At 44.2% G+C, this 23,051-nt stretch overlaps 1 protein-coding gene across 3 annotated transcripts in view; it reads left to right on the forward strand.

The window, feature by feature from the left end:
* LOC134956784 (uncharacterized) overlaps nt 1-23,051 on the forward strand; it is a 206,088-nt gene that overhangs the window by 127,832 nt on the left and 55,205 nt on the right. The window contains exons 2-4 of one of the 3 annotated variants that reach the window (XM_063938737.1): nt 21,262-21,331; nt 21,766-21,827; nt 22,289-22,348. In XM_063938737.1, the coding sequence (XP_063794807.1) occupies nt 21,286-21,331; nt 21,766-21,827; nt 22,289-22,348 (168 nt within the window). In that variant the 5' untranslated portion in view covers nt 21,262-21,285. Of the gene's footprint in view, nt 1-21,261; nt 21,336-21,548; nt 21,654-21,765; nt 21,828-22,288; nt 22,349-23,051 lie in introns of those variants that run through there. The other 2 variants (XM_063938738.1, XM_063938736.1) reach the window with 2 other exon arrangements.

Genomic DNA, 23,051 nt, shown 5'->3' on the forward strand with positions numbered 1-23,051 from the left:
CTGTTGTCACAGCACCTGAGCACAGAGAACTACAAGACCAGAGGCGGTTGTCGCACCAGTTTTCTTTCCTTTCTATTATTTTCTTTACCTCCCATTACCACTCTTTCTTTCTCATCCTGCAAGATGGACTTACCCCAAGAGACTGCGTTCCGGGTTTTCCTGTTGACCCTGTTGTTGACCAGAACAGTCTATTTCGGTGAGAGTACCAGAGAGGTCGAGAAAGGATCTGGAATGGGTTCTGATGACAAGGACGGATTAGTAGAATTCCAAGAGCAACACATTCACCGAGCAAAGGCGAGTATCAGAAAACGATCTGGTAGTCATGACACTAGGAGACATTGTGAAGGGTTATTGGCTGAAGAAAATTGTATCTGTAGAAATTGTGAAAACATAGTTGAGAACGGGTGCATCCAGAGATGTCAGTCCAGCCTTAATATCAACATGGACCGTCATCCATTGAGTGACTATCACTCATTAGTGGGTAAGGTTTTAAACCAAACAGAATGCTGGCTGTGCTCACAAGTACCTCAAGGTCAGAGCAAGTCAGGATTAGTACCGTACCCTTTAACACTAGATGAGGTACTTGAATTAAGGGGTGGGAGACCGGTGGACAAGAAATTTAATATTTCTAGGCCACCTAGTTTGAAGCTCCACCAATATCATGTAGATAGGTCCTTAATATGTTTCAACATTTCCAATCCCCGAAAGCCGGGAAATTGGGAAGTGACATGGAATAACCAAACCATGGCATTTTCACACAGAGCCAATAGAATGCCCGTAGACCCTGAACTTATACGCCAAATAGCCGACGGTGGGAGGTATTTTCGGTACAGGTATACTCTAGGAAGTAGGACCATGCGGGTTGGAGAAGTATCTCCAGGGTACTGTGCACATATCATGCAGCCTGATATGTGTACTGAACAAATGAGAGAGTTAGGGATAGGATTTTTCACCTGGAAGGTTTGCAATATAGTGATGTCATATTCTGTCCCATATGTTCTCCCCGATGATGCATATTTCATATGCGGGAGGAAGGCGTATAAGTGGCTTGCCCCAAACTCAGAGGGATTGTGTTACATTGGAAGAGTGTTGCCAGAAGTAATGACCATAACCCATAATAAGATGAAAGACGTTCACCGCAATGCTCAAGCTCCTTACACTCACACTCACTACGAACACATCGTTAAGAGACACCTTATAGATAGGACAGAGCAGGCAGCTTCTGATTTGATCCACGAATCCACCGGGATTCAATTCCTACTCACGTTAGATATCACCCATACCGCCAGAGGAATTATACATTTTAGGTATATTCATGCGCTAGCGAACCTGATAGACAATATCACCGAGATGTATGATGACACCTTCAGGTATACTGGGAGGGAATTGCAAGCTTACAAAACGGAACTGATCCAGCACAGGATGGTTCTCAATTACATCACAGCGGTGACAGGCGGGTACTGTGTCACCCTAGCAACTCAGTATGGTGTGAAGTGCTGCACGTACATTACAAACAGCACTGATGACCCCACCGAGGTCATAGATCAAAAGATGGATGATATCTTGCAGTTGAAATGGGAGTTCCGAAGGAGACACAACCTTACCCTTACTGCTGTGAGTAATGAACTGACCGGCTGGGTTTCATGGTTGAACCCACGCAATTGGTTCTCAGGTTTAGGAGAATGGGCTCAAGATGTTATCGTGAATGTAGGAAAGTTTCTCCTTTGTGTCCTGGGAGTTGTCATAATGATTGGTTTGATATTTAAATGTGTTCGGATTTTAATGCGGTGCAAGCGCAGTACCAAAGTGATGAGTTTGAGGAGCGAGGGCATTGTTACAACAACTGATTTAATTTATGACCCATCAATTGAGACAATGTTGTGATAAGACGTGATTCCACGGCCCGTTTCTTTCACCCGTTTCTCCTTTGTTTTTCTCCATGGCAAAAACACATCCATTCGGAAGAAGATTTTGACAGACATTTCTACAGACTTTGATGGACATTTCTAAAAGACTTTGATAGACACTTTAAAGACTTTAAAGACTTTTTATGGACACTTGAAAGACTTTGATTGCAACCCACAGCAAGGATACAGCCATCCGGACAAGACTTCAACCAACACCCAAAGATGATTGCACACATTATTATGTGAATGTATTTGTGACACATGTCTTATCCTTATCTCTACAACCTTCAGGTAGTGACACACATAGTCAACAGGTGATATAGGTACATATATTAGCATTCTCATGTTTTTCCCCCTGCATGTATCATCAACTAAATGTGCACCCCATTTGTTGGGAGAAGAAGCCGAAAAGAGCTCGGTAATGTTTGTTGGCCCACTTACAGACCCTTCATACGGGATAAGAAGGATTTAATGTATACTTCGCAATACCTCGAAGCTTATCTAGAACATGTACGGCACGATGATACATGCCCCTCAGACATGAAGTTCATACATACATGCTTTTACTATCCCACTAGGTCATACATTTCCCACCTACTCCTCTCCTACTACCACCTAATCATTTTTGGGTATTGTATTGTTTTCCTTTTAATCTAACCATCTGTAAACATTGTAGTGTATATTTTTCTGTTTGGATAGTGGCAGTTATTGTTGACTACCAAAGGGTGGACTGTCATAGTTGAAAAATATTGTTATACATATCCCTTGTACTAACCCCTCATGCACAGGCACGCTGCTCGTGCACCCAGTCCCCCGTACGTGCACACATCCGCAAGTTGCGTAAGAGACGCTCCTGCGACTCGTGCGCATGATATGTGTATTTACGGCGGAGTTTGTGAGCGTGTAGCGTGCTATTAGAATATAGCATATTTAACCCAAATAGTGCATTTTGTAGATGTAGTTCCCCTAGACCATGACAGTGAGTAATATTAGTTTAAACAGTTCCTGGACGGAGATATTCATCTTTGCATGATAGGAAAGGTCAGATAAAGGTTGGAAGGTGATGTCTAGTATCCAGCTGTAGGGTATTTTTAGGGTAACATTCTGGTGTTAGATAGGAAAAGATCGCTTGCTCCTACGTATAGTTATGTACAAAAGTAGATTATGAACATTAACTGTATTTGCTGTAAATTACACATGCGGCGGGAATCCCGAGGATACCTCCCACCAGAGCAGTTGGGGAAGGACATCGCCTACCTTTTGAAATCCACCTATGACCTTTGCTGTAATGTAAGGACATATCCCTGTGTCCAATGAACAATGAGATTACAGTGACCATTGTATTGTGTATGCATGTTGTGTATAAAAAGACCACTGTTGCCTGGCCGGACTGAAGACTCTGAAGGCTTTCTACCTGATAGCTGAGGACTGGTCCAGGACGCGCTTGCGAACGATTCCCCATGTATGTATATTCTCTGTAGCCATTATTCTGTTTAGATTTCCTTGTTAGCCTGTAGTGTATAACTTGTATCTGTTTACCCCTTTTCTCTGAATAATCCACTGCGGTGTTAGAGCCCAGTGGTTTACCACAAACCGGTGTTGTGTTTTCACTTTCCTGCAAAGGGGTTTTTAGCGTATTAATCGGTATAAGGTGTATAAGCATTGTTAAGGTGTACGCACTGCGGGTACTTCATACCGCCAGCGCTACTTAAGGTTTTAAAGTATTACATCATTGCAGTACTTGGCTGCTAAGGTTTAAAGTATAAGCATATCCTTACATTGTTTCATTAATAAGGTTTGCAGTATATTACTCTGTGTGCGTCCGCGCCGCGTGTACGTTGTACCCACGGCACGGCGTCTGATACGCTAAGTGCGTATCAATACGTTACTCAGTACGCAAATAGCGTACTTAGTAAATAGCGTGAATCCGTGTGCGTACGTGCCGCATGTGCGTCGTGCCCACGGCACAGCGTCTGATACGCTAAGTGCGTATCCATACGGTACTCAGTACGCAAATAGCGTACTTAGTACGTAGTGTGTGTAATAAGTCTAGCGGCCATAGCAGCTCCACGGTAATAGCGAGTCAAGTGATATAGCTTTGTGTTTTAAGATAATATTTAACATTATCACACTTGTCCACATGTCCGTGGTTAAGTGGACACTGGATACAAATGCTTTTTGTAGGCCACTGGTGACTCTTTTTCTGACATCTGTGTACATTTCGGTATCGCCTGCCTAGAGAAGTGGAACTTAGATGGGATTTGATACCGGGAACACAGTACTTCAAACAATTCTCTAAGTCCCACTGAACTAATGGTGGATACCGGACGCACCTCTAACACCAACATAGCTGTCAAGGCCTGAGTTATCCTCTTTGCAAAAGTATGACTGCTGTCATATTTCATCTTCCTCACAAAGTACTGTTGGACAGTCAATTGCTTACTGGAAGTTGTACAAGTGGTCTTCCGACTTCTTGGAAGACAATCGACTCCCAAAAGCAACAACAGCAGTGGCAGCAACAGCAGGCGTACCAGTCAAGGATCCTACGGAGGAATCCTGGTTAGGAGAGGACTCCTCAGTCTTGACTAGTGATGAGAGGGTTCGGTTCCTCGGAAACCGAACCCCCCCGAACTTCACCCATTTTACACGGGTCCAAGGCATACTCAGATTCTCCCGTATGGCTCGGTTAACCCGAGCGCGCCCGAACTTCATCATCCCGCTGTTGGATTCTCGCAAGATTCGGTTTCTATATAAGCAGCCGCGCGTCGCCGCCATTTTCACTCGTGCATTGGAAATGTTAGGGAGAGGACGTGGCTGGCGTCCTCTCCGTTTATTGTTGATGCAAATATTTGTGCTTGCTTATTGCTTAATTGTGGGGACTGGGGTGCAGCTGTATAATATAGGAGGAGTACAGTGCAGAGTTTTGTTGATCAGTGACCACCAGTAAACTTTTAACCATTCTCTGCCTGAAAAAAACGCTACTTTTCTGTGCTCAGTGTGCTGCATATATCTGTGCTCACACTGCTTAATTGTGGGGACTGGGGAGCAGCTGTATTATATTAGGAGAAGTACAGTGCAGAGTTTTGCTGATAGTGACCACCAGTATAAGTTGTCTGCATGAAAAACACTCCATATCTGTGCTCAGTGTGCTGCATATGTCTGTGCTCACACTGCTTTATTGTGGGGACTGGGGACCACCAGTATATTATATAGGAGGAGTACAGTGCAGAGTTTTGCTGACCAGTGACCACCAGTATATGTTGTCTGCCTGAAAAACACTCCATATCTGTGCTGCATTGTAGTATATAGTAGGAGTACAGTGCATAATTTTGCTGACCACCAGTATATTATATATAGGAGTACGGTACAGAAGGCCACTGCTGTACCTACCTCTGTGTCGTCAAGTATACTATCCATCAATACCTGTGGTGCAATTAAGGTTTGCACAGTTTGCTGACCACCAGTATATAATATATAGCATTACGGTACAGTAGGCCACTGCTGTACCTACCTCTGTGTCGTCAAGTATACTATCCATCCATACCTGTGGTGCATTTCAGTTGTGCGCAGTATATATAGTAGTAGGCCATTGCTATTGATACTGGCATATAATTCCACACATTAAAAAATGGAGAACAAAAATGTGGAGGTTAAAATAGGGAAAGATCAAGATCCACTTCCACCTCGTGCTGAAGCAACTGCCACTACTCATGGCCGAGATGATGAAATGCCATCAACGTCGTCTGCCAAGGCCGATGCCCAATGTCATAGTAGAGAGCATGTAAAATCCAAAAAAACAAAAGTTCAGTAAAATGACCCAAAAATCAAAACTGAAAGCGTATGATGAGAAGCGTAAACTTGCCAATATGCCATTTACGACATGGAGTGGCAAGGAACGGCTGAGGCCCTGGCCTATGTTCATGGCTAGTGGTTCAGATTCACATGAGGATGGAACAATCATCCTCTCGCTAGAAAAATGAAAAGACTTAAACTGGCAAAAGCACAGCAAAGAACTGTGCGTTCTTCTAAATCACAAATCCCCAAGGAGAGTCCAATTGTTTCGGTTGCGATGCCCGACCTTCCCAACACTGGACGGGAAAAGCTTGCGCCTTCCACCATTTGCACGCCCCCTGCAAGTGCTGGAAGGAGCACCCGCAGTCCAGTTCCTGATAGTCAAATTGAAGATGTCACTGTTGAAGTACACCAGGATGAGGATATGGGTGTTGCTGGCGCTGGGGAGGAAATTGACAAGGAGGATTCTGATGGTGAGGTGGTTTGTTTAAGTCAGGCACCCGGGGAGACACCTGTTGTCCATGGGACGAATATGGCAATTGACATGCCTGGTCAAAATACCAAAAAAATCAGCTCTTCGGTGTGGAATTATTTCAACACAAATGCGGACAACAGGTGTCAAGCCGTGTGTTGCCTTTGTAAAGCTGTAATAAGTAGGGGTAAGGACGTTAACCACCTCGGAACATCCTCCCTTATACGTCACCTGCAGCGCATTCATCATAAGTCAGTGACAAGTTCAAAAACTTTGGATGACAGCGGAAGCAGTCCACTGACCACTAAATCCCTTCCTCTTGTAACCAAGCTCCTGCAAACCACACCACCAACTCCCTCAGTGTCAATTTCCACCTTTCACAGGAAAGCCAATATTCCTGCAGGCCATGTCACTGGCAAGTCTGACGAGTCCTCTCCTGCCTGGGATTCCTCCGATGCATCCTTGAGTGTAACGCCTACTGATGTTGGCGCTACTGTTGTTGCTGCTGTGAGTCGATCGTCATCCCAGAGGGGAAGTCGGAAGACCACTTGTACTACTTCCAGTAAGCAATTGACTGTCCAACAGTCCTTTGCGAGGAAGATGAAATATCACAGCAGTCATCCTGCTGCAAAGCGGATAACTCAGGTCTTGTCAGCCTGGGTGGTGAGAAACGTGGTTCCGGTATCCACCGTTAATTCAGAGGCAACTAGAGACTTGATTGAGGTACTGTGTCCCCGGTACCAAATGCCATCTAGGTTCCATTTCTCTAGGCAGGCGATACCGAAAATGTACACAGACGTCAGAAAAAGAGTCACCAGTGTCCTAAAAAATGCAGTTGTACCCAATGTCCATTTAACCATGGACATGTGGACAAGTGGAGCAGGGCAGACTCAGGACTATATGACTGTGACAGCCCACTGGGTAGATGTATTGCCTCCTGCAGCAAGAACAGCAGCGGCGGCACCAGTAGCAGCATCTCGCAAACGCCAACTCGTTCCTAGGCAGGCTACGCTTTGTATCACCGCTTTCCAGAAGAGGCACACAGCTGACAACCTCTTACGGAAACTGAGGAACATCATCACAGAATGGCTTACCCCAATTGGACTCTCCTGGGGATTTGTGACATCGGACAACGCCAGCAATATTGTGCGTGCATTACATCTTGGCAAATTCCAGCACGTCCCATGTTTTGCACATACATTGAATTTAGTGGTGTATAAATATTTAAAAAACGACAGGAGCGTGCAAGAGATGCTGTCGGTGGCCCGAAGAATTGCGGGCCACTTTCGGCATTCAGCCACCGCGTGTCGAAGACTGGAGCACCACCAAACAGTCCTGAACCTGCCCTACCTTAATCTGAAGCAAGAGGTGGTCACGAGGTGGAATTCAACCCTCTATATGCTTCAGAGGATGGAGGAGCAGCAAATGGCCATTCAAGCCTATACATCTGCCCACGATATAGGCAAAGGAGGGGGAATGCACCTGACTCAAGCACAGTGGAGAATGATTTCAATGTTGTGCAAGGTTCTGCAACCCTTTGAACTTGCCACACGTGAAATCAGTTCAGACACTGCCAGCCTGAGTCAGGTCATTCCCCTCATCAGGCTTTTGCAGAAGAAGCTGGAGACATTGAAGGAGGAGCTAAAACAGAGCGATTCCGCTAGGCATGTGGGACTTGTGGATGGAGCCCTTAATTCGCTTAACCAGGATTCACGGGTGGTCAATCTGTTGAAATCAGAGCACTACATTTTGGCCACCGTGCTCGATCCTAGATTTAAAACCTACGTTGTATCTCTCTTTCCGGCAGACTCAAGTCTGCAGAGATTCAAAGACCTGCTGGTGAGAAAATTGTCAAGTCAAGTGGAACGTGACCCGTCAACAGCTCCTCCTTCACATTTTCCCGCAACTGGGGGTGCGAGGAAAAGGCTAAAAATTCCGAGCCCACCCGCTGGTGGTGATGCAGGGCAGCCTGGAGCGAGTGCAGACATCTGGTCAGGACTGAAGGACCTGGCAACGATTACTGACATGTCGTCTACTGTCACTGCATATGATTCTGTCACCATTGAAAGAATGGTGCAGGATTATATGAGTGACCGCATCCAAGTAGGCATGTCAGACAGTCCGTACGTATACTGGCAGGAAAAAGAGGAAATTTGGAGGCCCTTGCACAAACTGGCTGTATTTTACCTAAGTTGCCCACCCTCCAGTGTGTACTCCGAAAGAGCGTTTAGTGCAGCCGCTTACCTTGTCAGCAATCGGCATACGAGGTTACTTCCAGAAAATGTGGAGAAGATGATGATCATCAAAATGAATTATAATCAATTCCTCCGTGGAGACATTCACCAGTAATTGCCTCCAGAAAGTACACAGGGACCTGAGATGGTGGATTCTAGTGGGGACGAATTAATAATCTGTGAGGAGGGGGATGTACACAGTGAAAGTGGTGAGGAATCGGAGGATTATTATTTATTATTATTTATTTATTTATTACCAGTTATTTATATAGCGCACACATATTCCGCAGCGCTTTCCAGAGAATATTTGGCCATTCACATCAGTCCCTGCACCAGTGGAGCTTACAATCTAAATTCCCTACCACATGTACACACACACACATTCACGCTAGGGTTAATCTTTGTTGGGATCCAATTAATCTACCAGTTTATTTTTGGATTGTGGGAGGAAACCGGAGCACCCGGAGGAAACCCACGCAAGTACGGGGAGAATATACAAACTCCACACAGTTGGGCCATGGTGGGAATCGAACCCATGGCCTCAGTGCTATGAGGCAGTAATGCTAACCATTACACCATCCGTACTGCCCAATGATGATGATGAGGTGGACATCTTGCCTCTGTAGAGCCAGTTTGTGCAAGGAGAGATTGATTGCTTCTTTTTTTGATGGGGGCCCAAACAAACCAGTCATTTCAGTCACAGTCGTGTGGCAGACCCTGTCGCTGAAATGATGGGTTCGTTAAAGTGTGCATGTCCTGTTTATACAACATAAGGGTGGGTGAGAGGGCCCAAGGACAATTCCATCTTGCACCTCTTTTTTCTTTCATTTTTCTTTGCATCATGTGCTGTTTAGGGACAATTTTTTTGAAGTGCCATCCTGCCTGACACTGCAGTGCCACTCCTAGATGAGCCAGGTGTTTGTGTCGGCCACTTGTGTTGCTTAGCTTAGTCACATAGAGACATTGGTGCGCCTCTTTTTTTCTTTGCATCATGTGCTGTTTGGGGACTATTTTTTTGAAGTGCCATCCTGCCTGACACTGCAGTGCCACTCCTAGATGGGCCAGGTGTTTGTGTCGGCCACTTATGTCGCTTAGCTTAGTCACACAGCGACCTTGGTGTGCCTCTTTTTTTCTTTGCATCATGTGCTGTTTGGGGACAATTTTTTTGAAGTGCCATCCTGCCTAACACTGCAGTGCTACTCCTAGATGGGCCAGGTGTTTGTGTCGGCCACTTGTGTCGCTTAGCTTAGCCATCCAGCGACCTTGGTGCGCCTCTTTTTTTCTTTGCATCATGTGCTGTTTGGGGACAATTTTTTTGAAGTGCCATCCTGCCTGACACTGCAGTGCCATTCCTAGATGAGCCAGGTGTTTGTGTCGGCCACTTGTGTCGCTTAGCTTAGCCATCCAGCGACCTTGGTGCGCCTCTTTTTTTCATTGCACCATGTGCTGTTTGGGGACAATTTTTTTGAAGTGCCATCCTGCCTGACACTGCAGTGCCACTCCTAGATGGGCCAGGTGTTTGTGTCGGCCACTTGTGTCGCTTAGCTTAGCCATCCAGCGACCTTGGTGCACCTCTTTTTTTCTTTGCATTATGTGCTGTTTGGGGACTATTTTTTTGAAGTGCCATCCTGCCTGACACTGCAGTGCCACTCCTAGATGGGCCAGGTGTTTGTGTCGGCAACTTGTGTCGCTTAGCTTAGTCACACAGCGACCTTGGTGCGCCTCTTTTTTTCTTTGCATCATGTGCTGTTTGGGGACAATTTTTTTGAAGTGCCATCCTGCCTGACACTGCAGTGCCACTCCTAGATGGGCCAGGTGTTTGTGTCGGCCACTTGTGTCGCTTAGCTTAGTCACATAGCGACATTGGTGCGCCTCTTTTTTTCTTTGCATCATGTGCTGTTTGGGGACTATTTTTTTGAAGTGCCATCCTGCCTGACACTGCAGTGCCACTCCTAGATGGGCCAGGTGTTTGTGTCGGCCACTTATGTCGCTTAGCTTAGTCACACAGCGACCTTGGTGTGCCTCTTTTTTTCTTTGCATCATGTGCTGTTTGGGGACAATTTTTTTGAAGTGCCATCCTACCTAACACTGCAGTGCTACTCCTAGATGGGCCAGGTGTTTGTGTCGGCCACTTGTGTCGCTTAGCTTAGCCATCCAGCGACCTTGGTGCGCCTCTTTTTTTCTTTGCATCATGTGCTGTTTGGGGACAATTTTTTTGAAGTGCCATCCTGCCTGATACTGCAGTGCCATTCCTAGATGGGCCAGGTGTTTGTGTCGGCCACTTGTGTCGCTTAGCTTAGCCATCCAGCGACCTTGGTGCGCCTCTTTTTTTCTTTGCATCATGTGCTGTTTGGGGACAATTTTTCTGAAGTGCCATCCTGCCTGACACTGCAGTGCCACTCCTAGATGGGCCAGGTGTTTGTGTCGGCCACTTGTGTCGCTTAGCTTAGCCATCCAGCGACCTTGGTGCACCTCTTTTTTTCTTTGCATCATGTGCTGTTTGGGGACTATTTTTTTGAAGTGCCATCCTGCCTGACACTGCAGTGCCACTCCTTGATGGGCCAGGTGTTTGTGTCGGCCACTTGTGTCGCTTAGCTTAGCCATCCAGCGACCTTGATGCGCCTCTTTTTTTCTTTGCATCATGTGCTGTTTGGGGACTATTTTTTTGAAGTGCCATCCTGCCTGACACTGCAGTGCCACTCCTAGATGGGCCAGGTGTTTGTGTCGGCCACTTGTGTCGCTTAGCTTAGCCATCCAGCGACCTTGGTGCACCTCTTTTTTTCTTTGCATCATGTGCTGTTTGGGGACTATTTTTTTGAAGTGCCATCCTGCCTGACACTGCAGTGCCACTCCTAGATGGGCCAGGTGTTTGTGTCGGCCACTTGTGTCGCTTAGCTTAGCCATCCAGCGACCTCGGTGCAAATTTTAGGACTAAAAATTATATTGTGAGGTGTGAGGTGTTCAGAATAGACTGAAAATTAGTGGAAATTATGGTTATTGAGGTTAATAATACTATGGGATCAAAATGACCCCCAAATTCTATGATTTAAGCTATTTTTGAGGGTTTTTTGTAAAAAAACACCCGAATCCAAAACACACCCGAATCCGACAAAATATTTTCAGGGAGGTTTTGCCAAAATGCGTCCGAATCCAAAACACGGCCGCGGACCCGAATCCAAAACCGAAACACAAAACACAAAAAATTTCCGGTGCACATCACTAGTCTTGACAGTGACATGGCCTGCAGGACTACGGATGTTTCTGTCTGAGGAGGAAGTTGATATTGAGGGAGTTGGTGGTGTGGCTTGCAGGAGCTTGTGTACAGGAGGAAGAATGGATTTAGGTGTCAGTGGACTGCTTACGCTCTTACCCAAGAGACACTGACTTCTGATGAATACGCAGCAGGTGACTTATAAGGGAGGATGTTCCTAGGTGGTTAACATCCTTACCCCTACTTACTACAGATTGAGAGAGGCAACAGATGGCTTGACAACTGTTGTCCAGATTTGTGGAGAAGTAATTCCACTGCGTAGAGGTGGCTTTTTTGGTAGTTTGCCCAGGCATCACAATGGGCTTCTTCATCCCAAGGACAACAGGTGTCTCCCCCGGTGCCTGACTTAAACAAACCACATCACCATCAGAATCTTCATCGTCAACTTACTCGACAGCGCCAGCAACACCCATATCCTCATCCTGGTGTACTTCAATAGTGACATCTTCAATTTGAATATCAGGAACTGGACTGTGGGTGCTCCTTCCAGCAATTGCAGGGGTTGTGCAAATGGTGGAAGGAGCCACCTCTTCCCATCCAGTGTTGGGAAGGTCAGGCATCGCAACCGCCAACACACTTGGACTCTCCTTGGGGATTTGTGATACCATCTCAGAACGCACAGTTCTTTTCTGTGCTCTTTCCAACGTAACTATTTAAATTTTTTGAGGGCTTCCATCGTCATGTGAAGCTGAACCACTTGCCATGAACATAGGCCAGGGCCTCAGCAGTTCCTTGCCACTCTGTGTTGTAAATGGCATATTGGCAAGTTTACGTTCTCCTCAGATGATTTAAATTTCTGTTTTTGGTTCATTTTACTGAACTTTGGCTTTTTGGATTTTACATGCCCTCTACTATCACATTGGGCATCGACCTTGACAGATGACGTTGATGGCATTTCATCATCTATGTCATGGCTAGTGGCAGCAGCTTCAGCACTAGGAGGAAGTGGTTCTTCTTGATCTTTCCCTATTTTATCCTCAAAATTTTTGTTCTCCATTATTTTTTGGGAGTTATATGAGACAATATGTGGCACAGGAATTACTGGAATGACTGATGAGACAGGACACTACCACTGATCTAATGCAGCACAACACAGCAACACTGTAAGAGACTTGTGGTTGTTATAATTATTATACGGCAGCAGTGGACATATAGCAGCAGAGTATATCGTCACTGGAATGACTGATGAGACTGGACACTACCACTGGTCTGATGCAGCACAACACAACAATACTGTAAGAGACTTGTGGTTGTCAATATTATACGGCAGCAGTGGACATATAGCAGCAGAGTATATCGTCACTGGAATGACTGATGATACAGGACACTACCACTGGTCTGATGCAGCACAACACAACAATACTGTAAGACACTTGTGGTTGTTGTTGTTATTGTTATTATTATTATTATACGGCAGCAGTGGACATATAGCAGCAGCATACTTTATATCGTCACTGGAATGACTGATAGACAGGACACTACCACTTGTCTGATGCAGCACAACACAACAATACTGTAAGAGACTTGTGGTTATATTATTATTATACGGCAGCAGTGGACATATAGCAGCAGCGTATATTTTCACTAGAATGACTGATGAGACAGGACACTAACACTGGTTTGATGCAGCACAACACAGTCAACAACACTTTATACAGCTACACTGGCAGGAGAGGACACCAACACTGTGACTGCAGCACAATACACTGTGACTACACTGGACTTGACTGAGCAGCACAACACAGCACAAGACTTGCCACCCCACTTTCCCGCCCCCACACAGACACTGGAGGACGGAGACACGTCCTCTCACTGCACTCTCCGAGACTAGAGTGAAAATGGGCGCGACGCACGGCTCCTTATATGGAATCGAAATCCCGCGAGAATCCGACAGCTGGATGATGACGTTTTGCCGCATTTGGGTTTCCGAGTCAGACGGGAAAACTCGAGCCTTACTCGGATCCGGGCTCGGAAGGCAAAGCCCGGTAGGGTTCAGTTCTCTGAGAACCGAACACACTCATCTCTATCCAAAACCCGCGAGATCCGACAGCGTGATGGTGATGTTTTGCCTCCGAGTCAGACGCGGATCTCAAAGTTCAAAGGGTTTTCGCTTCTCAGATAACAGAACCCACTCAGCCCTAGAATAAACTAAGTGACAGGTAATTGGAGTGGGCACATTGAGGGATGCTGCAGCCGGATGGTTAATTTGTTTTTCGTTATTTAGTGGGCCGGTAGAGCAAGCACTTTAAAAAGTGTCACTAGGTGCTGCTGAGCCATATTGTTTTGCTGTACCTCACGGCCCCTCTGATCCACGGGGCCCTAAATGGGTGTCCCCTTTGACACCAACCCCATCGCCGGGCCTGTACATACTCCAACTCCAGCTCCAACCAATCTGTATCTCCTTGATCTATTATTTTGGAAGAGCTGTCCTTTGCAATTTTAACCATAATTCTAGCTGCATTAATGCCTCTGATAAGTGGCATGATGTATCATATCCAAAATGTGATGCATAGTACATCCCCTCAGGGTAAGTGTATTAACTATCTAACCACAAATAGCTAGTCTGACTGTTGGGCTCCTACCACCACATAATATGTATCATCCAAACAATAATTATCCAAATTCAGTATAAACCCTTTGGAATATACAGCAAAAAAGCAGCTCCCATAGGTTTCTATGGGAGCTTATCAGACAAAATAGGTGTAACTCTACCGTGCACAGCTTTAACAATAAGTGGAGGGTAAGACAATATATAGGCTGTAACAATATGACATATATAAAGATAATGTTGGCATAAATGAACCCTTAGTTTCTCATAGTCCTCCCGCTGTTCCTCTGGGAAGAAGTGTGGTCCTCACAAAGTCCAGCATCCCTCAAAAAAATAAAAAAATAAAAAATTGAAAAGCACAATTTTGTTTAAAAAGAGCTCCACCAAATAGGTCCATCCAGGGAGATGGCAAACACAAATTTTGAGAGTAAGGAACAAGTCTGGACTACCTCACCTCAAACAATGTGTCCTGGGAAGTACTTTGGTGTCCCTAGCCCTCACACCTACGTTAAGATGTGGGTACGGTACAAATACATTTCTCGGCAAAAAGAGACCATACTAAAGTGGTGAAAGAAAGATTTGAGTGAAATTAATCACAAGATCGTGCTTTTCTATTTGTTTTTTTGAGGGATGCTGGACTTTGTGAGGACCACACTTCTTCCAAGAAGAACATCGTGAGGACTATGAGAAACTAAGGGTTCATTAATGCCACCATTATCTTTATATACAGATGGAGCCCTCCTCATCTATCCCTTTAATAGGATTAACTGAGCCAGGGCAGTCGGACTTAATCCCCTGCTGTAATGACTTATTCCCCTGCTGTATTGATCTCTCTGTATTGTATTACAGCTGAGAACAATATATGAAAGGCTTATGCTAATAAACCTTGGTGCACCTAGGCGCAGCAGAGAAGCCTAGATGAGCGAGGCTCCATCTGTATGTCATATTGTTACAGCCTATATATTGTCTTACCCTCCACTTATTGCTAAAGTTGTTCGCGGTAGAGTAACACCTATTTTGTCTGATAATGATCCCGTTTGGGTGTGCAGTGACACCTGGTGTACCTCCACAGCAGCTGCAAGGGCGCAGTACTTCGCTATAAACACATTGTTTTTGTTGTCATTTCTATGGGAGCTGCTTTTGAGGTTAAAATCTGGGACTGCAGCAGATCGCTCTGATATTTGCTGCAGTCCCCAGTATATAGATTAGGGCAGTGGTTCTCAAACTGTGTGCCGTGACACCCTGGGGTGCCCTGGGTTGGTGGGCCAGGACCAACTCAAATTATTTATGGTCAATGTAATAGTCATCACCAGTGCTGGTGGCTGTCAGACATAAAATATGTAGGCTGTCACGATCCGGGTATCTGGACGCCATTACCTGCCGTTTAGGTGTCTTCTGAGACTGGCCCAGCGTTCCAAATCCGGATATCATCTGTGTCAACACTCTGCACATCCCTCCTGTCATTCTGAGACACTACCACAGCGGCGCCATGTTTGAATCCAACATGGCGTCTCCCGTCCTCCGCGGCCTCCGCCGCCGTTACTATGTTATTGCTGCAGGTTCTCAGAATCATGTATCATGCCTGCCGCGGCCTCTGCTGCCCTCCAAGTGTCTCAGCATATAACTATCATCTGGCGTCTCCTGTCCTCTGCGTCCGGCGCCGCCATTATCATTATGTTTGCACATTTCATTCCAAACCAGGTTTTCCCTCCAGGTTCCAGCATGGGCGCAGCCATGTTGGATTTGATCACATGCTCCAATTCCTCCAATCCACCATCTCTGGAATCTGCATAATTGCCTAGCCAATGCCTGCATAGCAGCAGGTATAAGTATCCTGTGTCTAGGCCAGATAGATGTCAGTGCTTTGAATGTCATACCTTGTTCCAGTCTCTCTCTCCTGTGGTTTGTTTCTCCAGGTTCCAGCTCCTGTCTCCAGCATCCACAAAGAGACCCGCACCTGCTTTCCATCCTGCGGTGCAGCCTGACTCTGCAATCCTCTGTGACTGCTCCAGCTTTCAGCTATTACTTCGTTTGCTTCCAGTTTCCAAGCTTTCAGCTATTAACCCATCTGTTTCTAGCAACCTGCTTCCAACAGAATTCAACCTCCTTAAAGAGCCGGTGTTCTCCCAGTGGATTTCTACTTACCAGCAGTATCCACTACCACCGGTAACCACTCTTCATTTCATCTGTTTCCACGCACCCTAGCACCTTTCAGTTTTAACTCCGTATCTCCACCACCTGGCAGGTTCCGTCCAGTGACTCCTACAGTGCATTCCAGTTACCAGCATCATCTCATACACCTACTGGCATGTTCCTCGGTTGTCTCCACTACTACAGCCTGGCCTGGTAAGGTTATTCTACCCAAGGACTATAACACCTGTTCTGCAACCTACCAGTGCCCTGTGATACCTTTTATGGTTTAGTGATCAAGGAACTGTATTATCTGCCACTGCTAATTCTGACTGTGAACGCTGTTGTGATTATACGGAGTCTGTTTAATAAACTTTCATTTGACTTTTAACCTGCTTGTCATGGTCACACCTTCGGGTTTCCTTCCACACTTACATGTCCAGGGGTCTGATTAAACCATCTAAGTTTGATTTAATTTCACCCCCTACAACTGAGGCTTCCTCCCGTCAGCCTAAACCCTCAGTTGTGACATAGACAAACAGAAGCAAATATTGTCCCTCTCATACAATTGAACCTAAGGATGGCATATAAACACAATTTACTTAATTGAATATTTCTTTCTAAATTTCTCAATAAGAAACTACTGGCCTAGAGGTGCCGTGAAAAAAAAATTCTGATACTCTAGGGCGCCGTGATTCAAAAAAGTTTGAGAATCACTGCATTAGGGGATAATTATTACTTGCATGCACCCCTGAAATTACGTGTATTAGAGGGATATTCTGCAAATAATAATGGCTAAATAGGCCCTTTAGATGTTAAACATAATTTATATATATTGTGATATATTTAGGGGTATATTTACTAAAGTGTGAATTTACAAAAGTAAAGCTGTTTCCCATTGCCACTAATCAGATTCAACTTATCATTTATCTAACACCTTCTAGAAGATAATGAATTAGAAACTGATTGGTTGCTATGGGCAACATTTCCACTTTTGCAAACCCGCTCTTTAGTAAATATTAGGTAAATGTATGAACTGGCGATGTGGGGGGGGGGGGGGGGGGGGGGGAGCATTATCAGCGCACATTATGTGTGCTATAACACTTCCCCCAGGTATGATAGCTGCGGTGCCGGCTCAGTGACAGGGGCGCTGCTATCTAAAAGATAGCATGCTGATATGCACAGGCAATGTATGAACGGTCAGCATTGGTGACCGTTCCAAAACCTGCAGCTGTCAGTTTCGACAGCTGCATGGTGTTGATGCCCATACACCATAGCAGGGGCAGAGCTGTCTCTGGTTGCGGTGGGTGCAGGCTCCAGACTGTGCTGGGGATCTCACGTAGATCCCACACATACGCAGAGGAGCCTGCTGGACAAGGAGACACAATGCATCAGCACTTAGCTAAAGCGCTGTGTGCTCAGGGGGACATCACCAGAGGGGGGAGCTTTCGTTATCCCACGTCAGCAGACAAGAAATTATTACATCTTGTCGATATCCCTTCCTGTTTCGCATCGGTAATGAGGCAAAACAGGAAGTGTTACAGTGTCACGATAATCTATGATCAATACAGTGAAGTCTCTATCTCTTTCTCTCCCCCTCTAGATCTCTCTTTTTCTTTCAAATGTATTGTATAAATAAGATGATATAGGAGGATAAATGAAAGTAATGTAATATGACAGGTGCCACTGTGAATATGCCTTCACAAGTGAATATATTGTCCCATGGTTAAATGTCAAAGGCAAAGACTGCCATCACCAACAAAGCAACCCTTTGCAGAGGAAGAGGTGAGGGTGTAGCTACCATAGGTGCAGAAAGTGCAGCTGCTATGGGGCCCAGAGCTGAGAGAAGCCACCTTCCCTGTTAAAGTTACATGTGTTATACATTTTTCACCATTGGGTGGTATATAGGGGAACTTACAAACTTTTGCCTACAATATATCTAGTTATGCACCTGGGCCTGCTCATTGTAATGTGGTGTAAAATGAACTGGGGGGCATTATAATGTTTTATAATATGAACTTGGGCAATGTAATGTGGCACAATATGAATTAGAGGCATTATAGTGTGGCATAATATGAAGTGACGGCACAGTAATGTGGCATATTATGAAGTGGGGATACTGTGCTGCATAATGTGTACTGGTAGCCCTACATTGTGACATAATGTGAACTAGGGAACTCATTTACTATGGGGAATAACATTACTTGGGGCAATGCTATGGTTTAGATAATGAGCAAGGGCACTATTAGGGGGCATAACATTGACAGCTACTATGGAAAGATGTCTCTTTGGAAGCATTAGGACAGGGGCCCCTTATTTTTTTATTTTTTTTATTTATTACCAGTTATTTATATAGCGCACACATATTCCACAGCGCTTTACAGACAGTATTTGGCCATTCACATCAGTCCCTGCTCCAGTGAAGCTTACAATCTATATTACCGACCACACATACAAGCACACACATTCATGCTAAGGTTTATTTGTAGGGAGCCAATTAACCTACCAGTATATTTTTGGATTGTGGGAGGAAACCGGAGTACCTAGAGGAAACCCACGCAAGCACAGGGAGAATATACAAACTCCACACAGTTAGGGCCTTGGTGGGAATTGAACCCATGATCTCAATGCTGTGAGTCAGTAATGCTAACCATTACACCGTCTGTGCGGCCCCTACAAAATGTTGCTATGGGGCCCACATAGTTCTGGCCTGTGGGAAGAAACATGTACTGTATATCCAGGAATAGACTGATAGAGACTGTTTTAAAATGAGCTGGTGAAGGCTATGGAAAGGAGCTACACTGCCGCGTTCTACTTATTTATTTATATTCAGAGATCTGACATTCACAAGTGAGACTCCCAGTAGATGCTTCCATATTTTATTTAAATCTGACATCTGGTGGCTGACTGTGGGTACTGCATGTTAGCATTTTAATAAACAATACTTTGTGAAATCTCAACAATGCTGCACAGCATGAAACATTAATGGAAATGTCTGTCCATTAACATGTAGAAGTGCAGAAATTAATCAGCAATGAATAACTCATAAATTCAGTCCAATGCAAGATTTGTTAAAATAAAATATGTCTATGTATATAATGTACTGGATATCAGGATATGTGTAATATTACATTGGAAGAAACAAATATTCTGCAACAAACAGAAAGAAGACAGTATAAGATCTATACCTGAAAATACAGATTTTCAGTTACATATTTTTCATTGCAGATTTCTTTTCCATTAAGTCACACACTTTGGTTTGCACTTTGTAGTAATTTATTTTTGTGTTTTTATCTGTTATGGGTTTGTAATAGTTTTTAAGTAGGCAGCATTGGAATATACTGTACTACTAATATGAACTATGATGCCTTAATTCATTTTTTGTACCTGATGTTGAAGTCTCATTTGATGTACTGGAGGACATTTTAAACACTTTTATGCATAAAGTTCCGAATTGCCTTCTATTGGATACTGCCATCAAACCACTATCTAATAATCCTGTATTTACTAACCATTGGATTTGAGAAACAATAGAAGTCTGATGGCGATGTCCATTGCCTATTTTCTGTTTAAAGCAGTACACACACATCAAGTATTTTAATAAATCCCCCCATGCACACATAGTCCCTGTTTACACATTTAATAGTTACAAAATGTCAGAGCTCACATCCGCTTCCATCCCTGGAGGATCCCAGAATCCTGCTTTACATCCGCTTCCATCCCTGGAGGATCCCAGAACCCTGCTTTACATCCGCTTCCATCCCTGGAGGATCCCAGAATCCTGCTTTACATCTGCTTCCATCCCTGGAGGATCCTTCCATCCCTGGAGGATCCCAGAATCCTGCTTTACATCCGCTTCCATCCCTGGAGGATCCCAGAATCCTGCTTTACATCCGCTTCCATCCCTGGAGGATCCCAGAATCCTGCTTTACATCTGCTTCCATCACTGGAGGTTCCCAGAATCCTGCTTTACATCCGCTTCTATCCCTGGAGGATCCCAGAATCCTGCTTTACATCCGCTTCCATCCCTGGAGGATCCCAGAATCCTGCTTTACATCCGCTTCCATCCGTGGAGGATCCCAGAATCCTGCTTTACATCCGCTTCCATCCCTGGAGGATCCCAGAATCCTGCTTTACATCCGCTTCCATCCCTGTAGGATCCCAGAATCCTGCTTTACATCCGCTTCCATCCCTGTAGGATCCCAGAATCCTGCTTTACATCCGCTTCCATCACTGGAGGATCCCAGAATCCTGCTTTACATCCGCTTCCATCCCTGGAGGATCCCAGAATCCTGCTTTACATCCGCTTCCATCACTGGAGGATCCCAGAATCCTGCTTTACATCCGCTTCCATCCCTGTAGGATCCCTGAATTCTGCTTTAACAAAAAATGAAATTTCTGTTCTCCATAGCAAATGAGATGTTGCATTACGTGAGGGGACAATGGGGGTAATTCCAAGTTGATCGCAGCAGGAATTCTGTTAGCAATTGGGCAAAACCATGTGTACTGCAGGGGAGGCAGATATAACATGTGCAGAGAGAGTTAGATTTGGGTGTGGTGTGTTCAATCTGCAATCTAATTTGCAGTGTAAAAATAAAGCAGCCAGTATTTATCCTGCACAGAAATAAAATAACCCACCCAAATCTAACTCTCTCTGCAAATGTTATATCTGCCCCCCCCTGCAGTGCATATGGTTTTGCCCAACTGCTAAAAAATTTCCTGCTGCGATCCACTTGGAAATACCCCCAATCTCCATAGAAATGTATGGGGACGACTCACTGACCAATACGCTGACATTTTGTGAGCAATAAATTAGAAAACAGTGGTTGTGTGGGGTGCTTATATTTATTAAAATACTCAAACATTCAGTGGATGTGTAATGTCTTTTCTTTCATTTTTTTTCACAGGTGGAGTACTTTTGATGTCCAGGCATGCTGGCACTTTTGGTTCAACAAGTGACACGAGTACAGTTAATGTGTACGTAAGTAATTTTTTTAAAGCATTAACTTATTGATGTTTGCATTTATCCCTGAATGGAGAAATGTTGGCACACAAGGATTGTCTAGTTACTGCCAGCAAAGTTTAGAACAGTATTTCTGTACATTACGTACACCATTGGGTTGGACACATTCCAGCAGATGATGACATGCTCATGTTTTTGATGTCAGCGACTTTTAAGAGTATAAAAGCCGGAGCCTTTTACTGGCTGCCACATACACTGTGTGCTGATCTCAGGTATTCAACATGATGCTCATCACAGTGTTTATGCTGGTTGCTGTAACCCTCTCTCAGGGGACAGGTAAGTAATAGGAATAAAACATCATCTGTAACTGTAAGTTTATTATTTATTTAGTTTTTATTGTTTATCTTCTACATTCTATTAATGCTTTTTTCTATTTAAATAATGTAAGACGTAACATCTCCAGGATGTATAACTCCAACTGCTGATGGATGCGCGATAACTACAATGACAGTAAGTAGTATTGTATTTATATGAAATATATACATTGCTTCAGTCTTTATTCCCTCTTCTCACCCTCTCTCCCTTCTTGCACTTATCATCTGCCCCCATTCATCTCATGCACATTATTTATTTATTTTCATGCTTTCCTGTAGATCCCCCTTTCCATCTATTCTCTCTCTCTCTCTCTCTCTCTCTCTTTCTCTGCATTTCACATGTGTACAATTCTAGAAATATTGTTTCATATTAGTAACTTTCTTCTTCATCAAACGTATGAGACATCCACCTTATTATCTGCAGTTTAGTTTATTAGCCTTAGCATATTCTCCACTCTTGCCTTTGCAGTATCTCATCTTATTGTAATTGAGCTCTAATGTTTGTTGAAATAATACATTTTCCTTTTATTTTGTCATGTGATCTTTGTCTAAGTATAATGTAGTTGCTAATGTTTTATTTCTTATATTTTTCATTAGGAATCTGCAGATTTCCTTAATGCATTATCAGCATTCCTCTGTGCAGCTCCTGACATTGCGGTACAGTATATATGCTGATTTCTATGTTTTACAATAGCAGTGCTTTATGTAGATGAACACAAAACAGAATCCAGCACACACACGTAGCACCTGCAATCCTGCCAGCATGCCCCATTGGAAGATTAAGATAATGTAGCCAATGTCATGATTTCCCAAAACAATAACTATCTCAGGATGAGCCCAAACCTCTTTATTTTTACACAGAATAAAAGTGAAAATAAGGAATTTCCAAAAAGACAAATTTAAACTTTGTCATTAACAAGCACTTTGTGGTGTTAGAGCTGTGATTCTCAAACTTGGATCTCGGGGAACTCTAAGGGGGGTATTCAATTGTTTGAAAAGCTAGTTGGGAGTCTGTTTTTTCCTATCTAATAGACAGGAAAAAACAGACACTCAACCAACTTTTCAAACATTTGAATTCCCCCCTAATAGTCCAGCTGCTAAAGATATCCATGCTTAAGCAGCAATTATATAAATAGTACGTCAGTCAGTCTGATTACAGTGTACCACATGTGCACAAATCCAGACTGTTAGGATACCTTGTGGACCAAGCTAGAGAACTACTGCCATATATATATATATATATATATATATATATATACTGTAAATTTGCAGGTTGCAAACGTGCATAACTAGTACACTGGAGCAAGCAAGCTATGGTCACAAACACAAAATACACAATTGGTCAAAATTTATCTATAGA

The sequence above is a fragment of the Pseudophryne corroboree genome, chromosome 9 (assembly GCF_028390025.1).
Source record: "Pseudophryne corroboree isolate aPseCor3 chromosome 9, aPseCor3.hap2, whole genome shotgun sequence".
Classification (NCBI taxonomy): Eukaryota; Metazoa; Chordata; class Amphibia; order Anura; family Myobatrachidae; genus Pseudophryne; species Pseudophryne corroboree.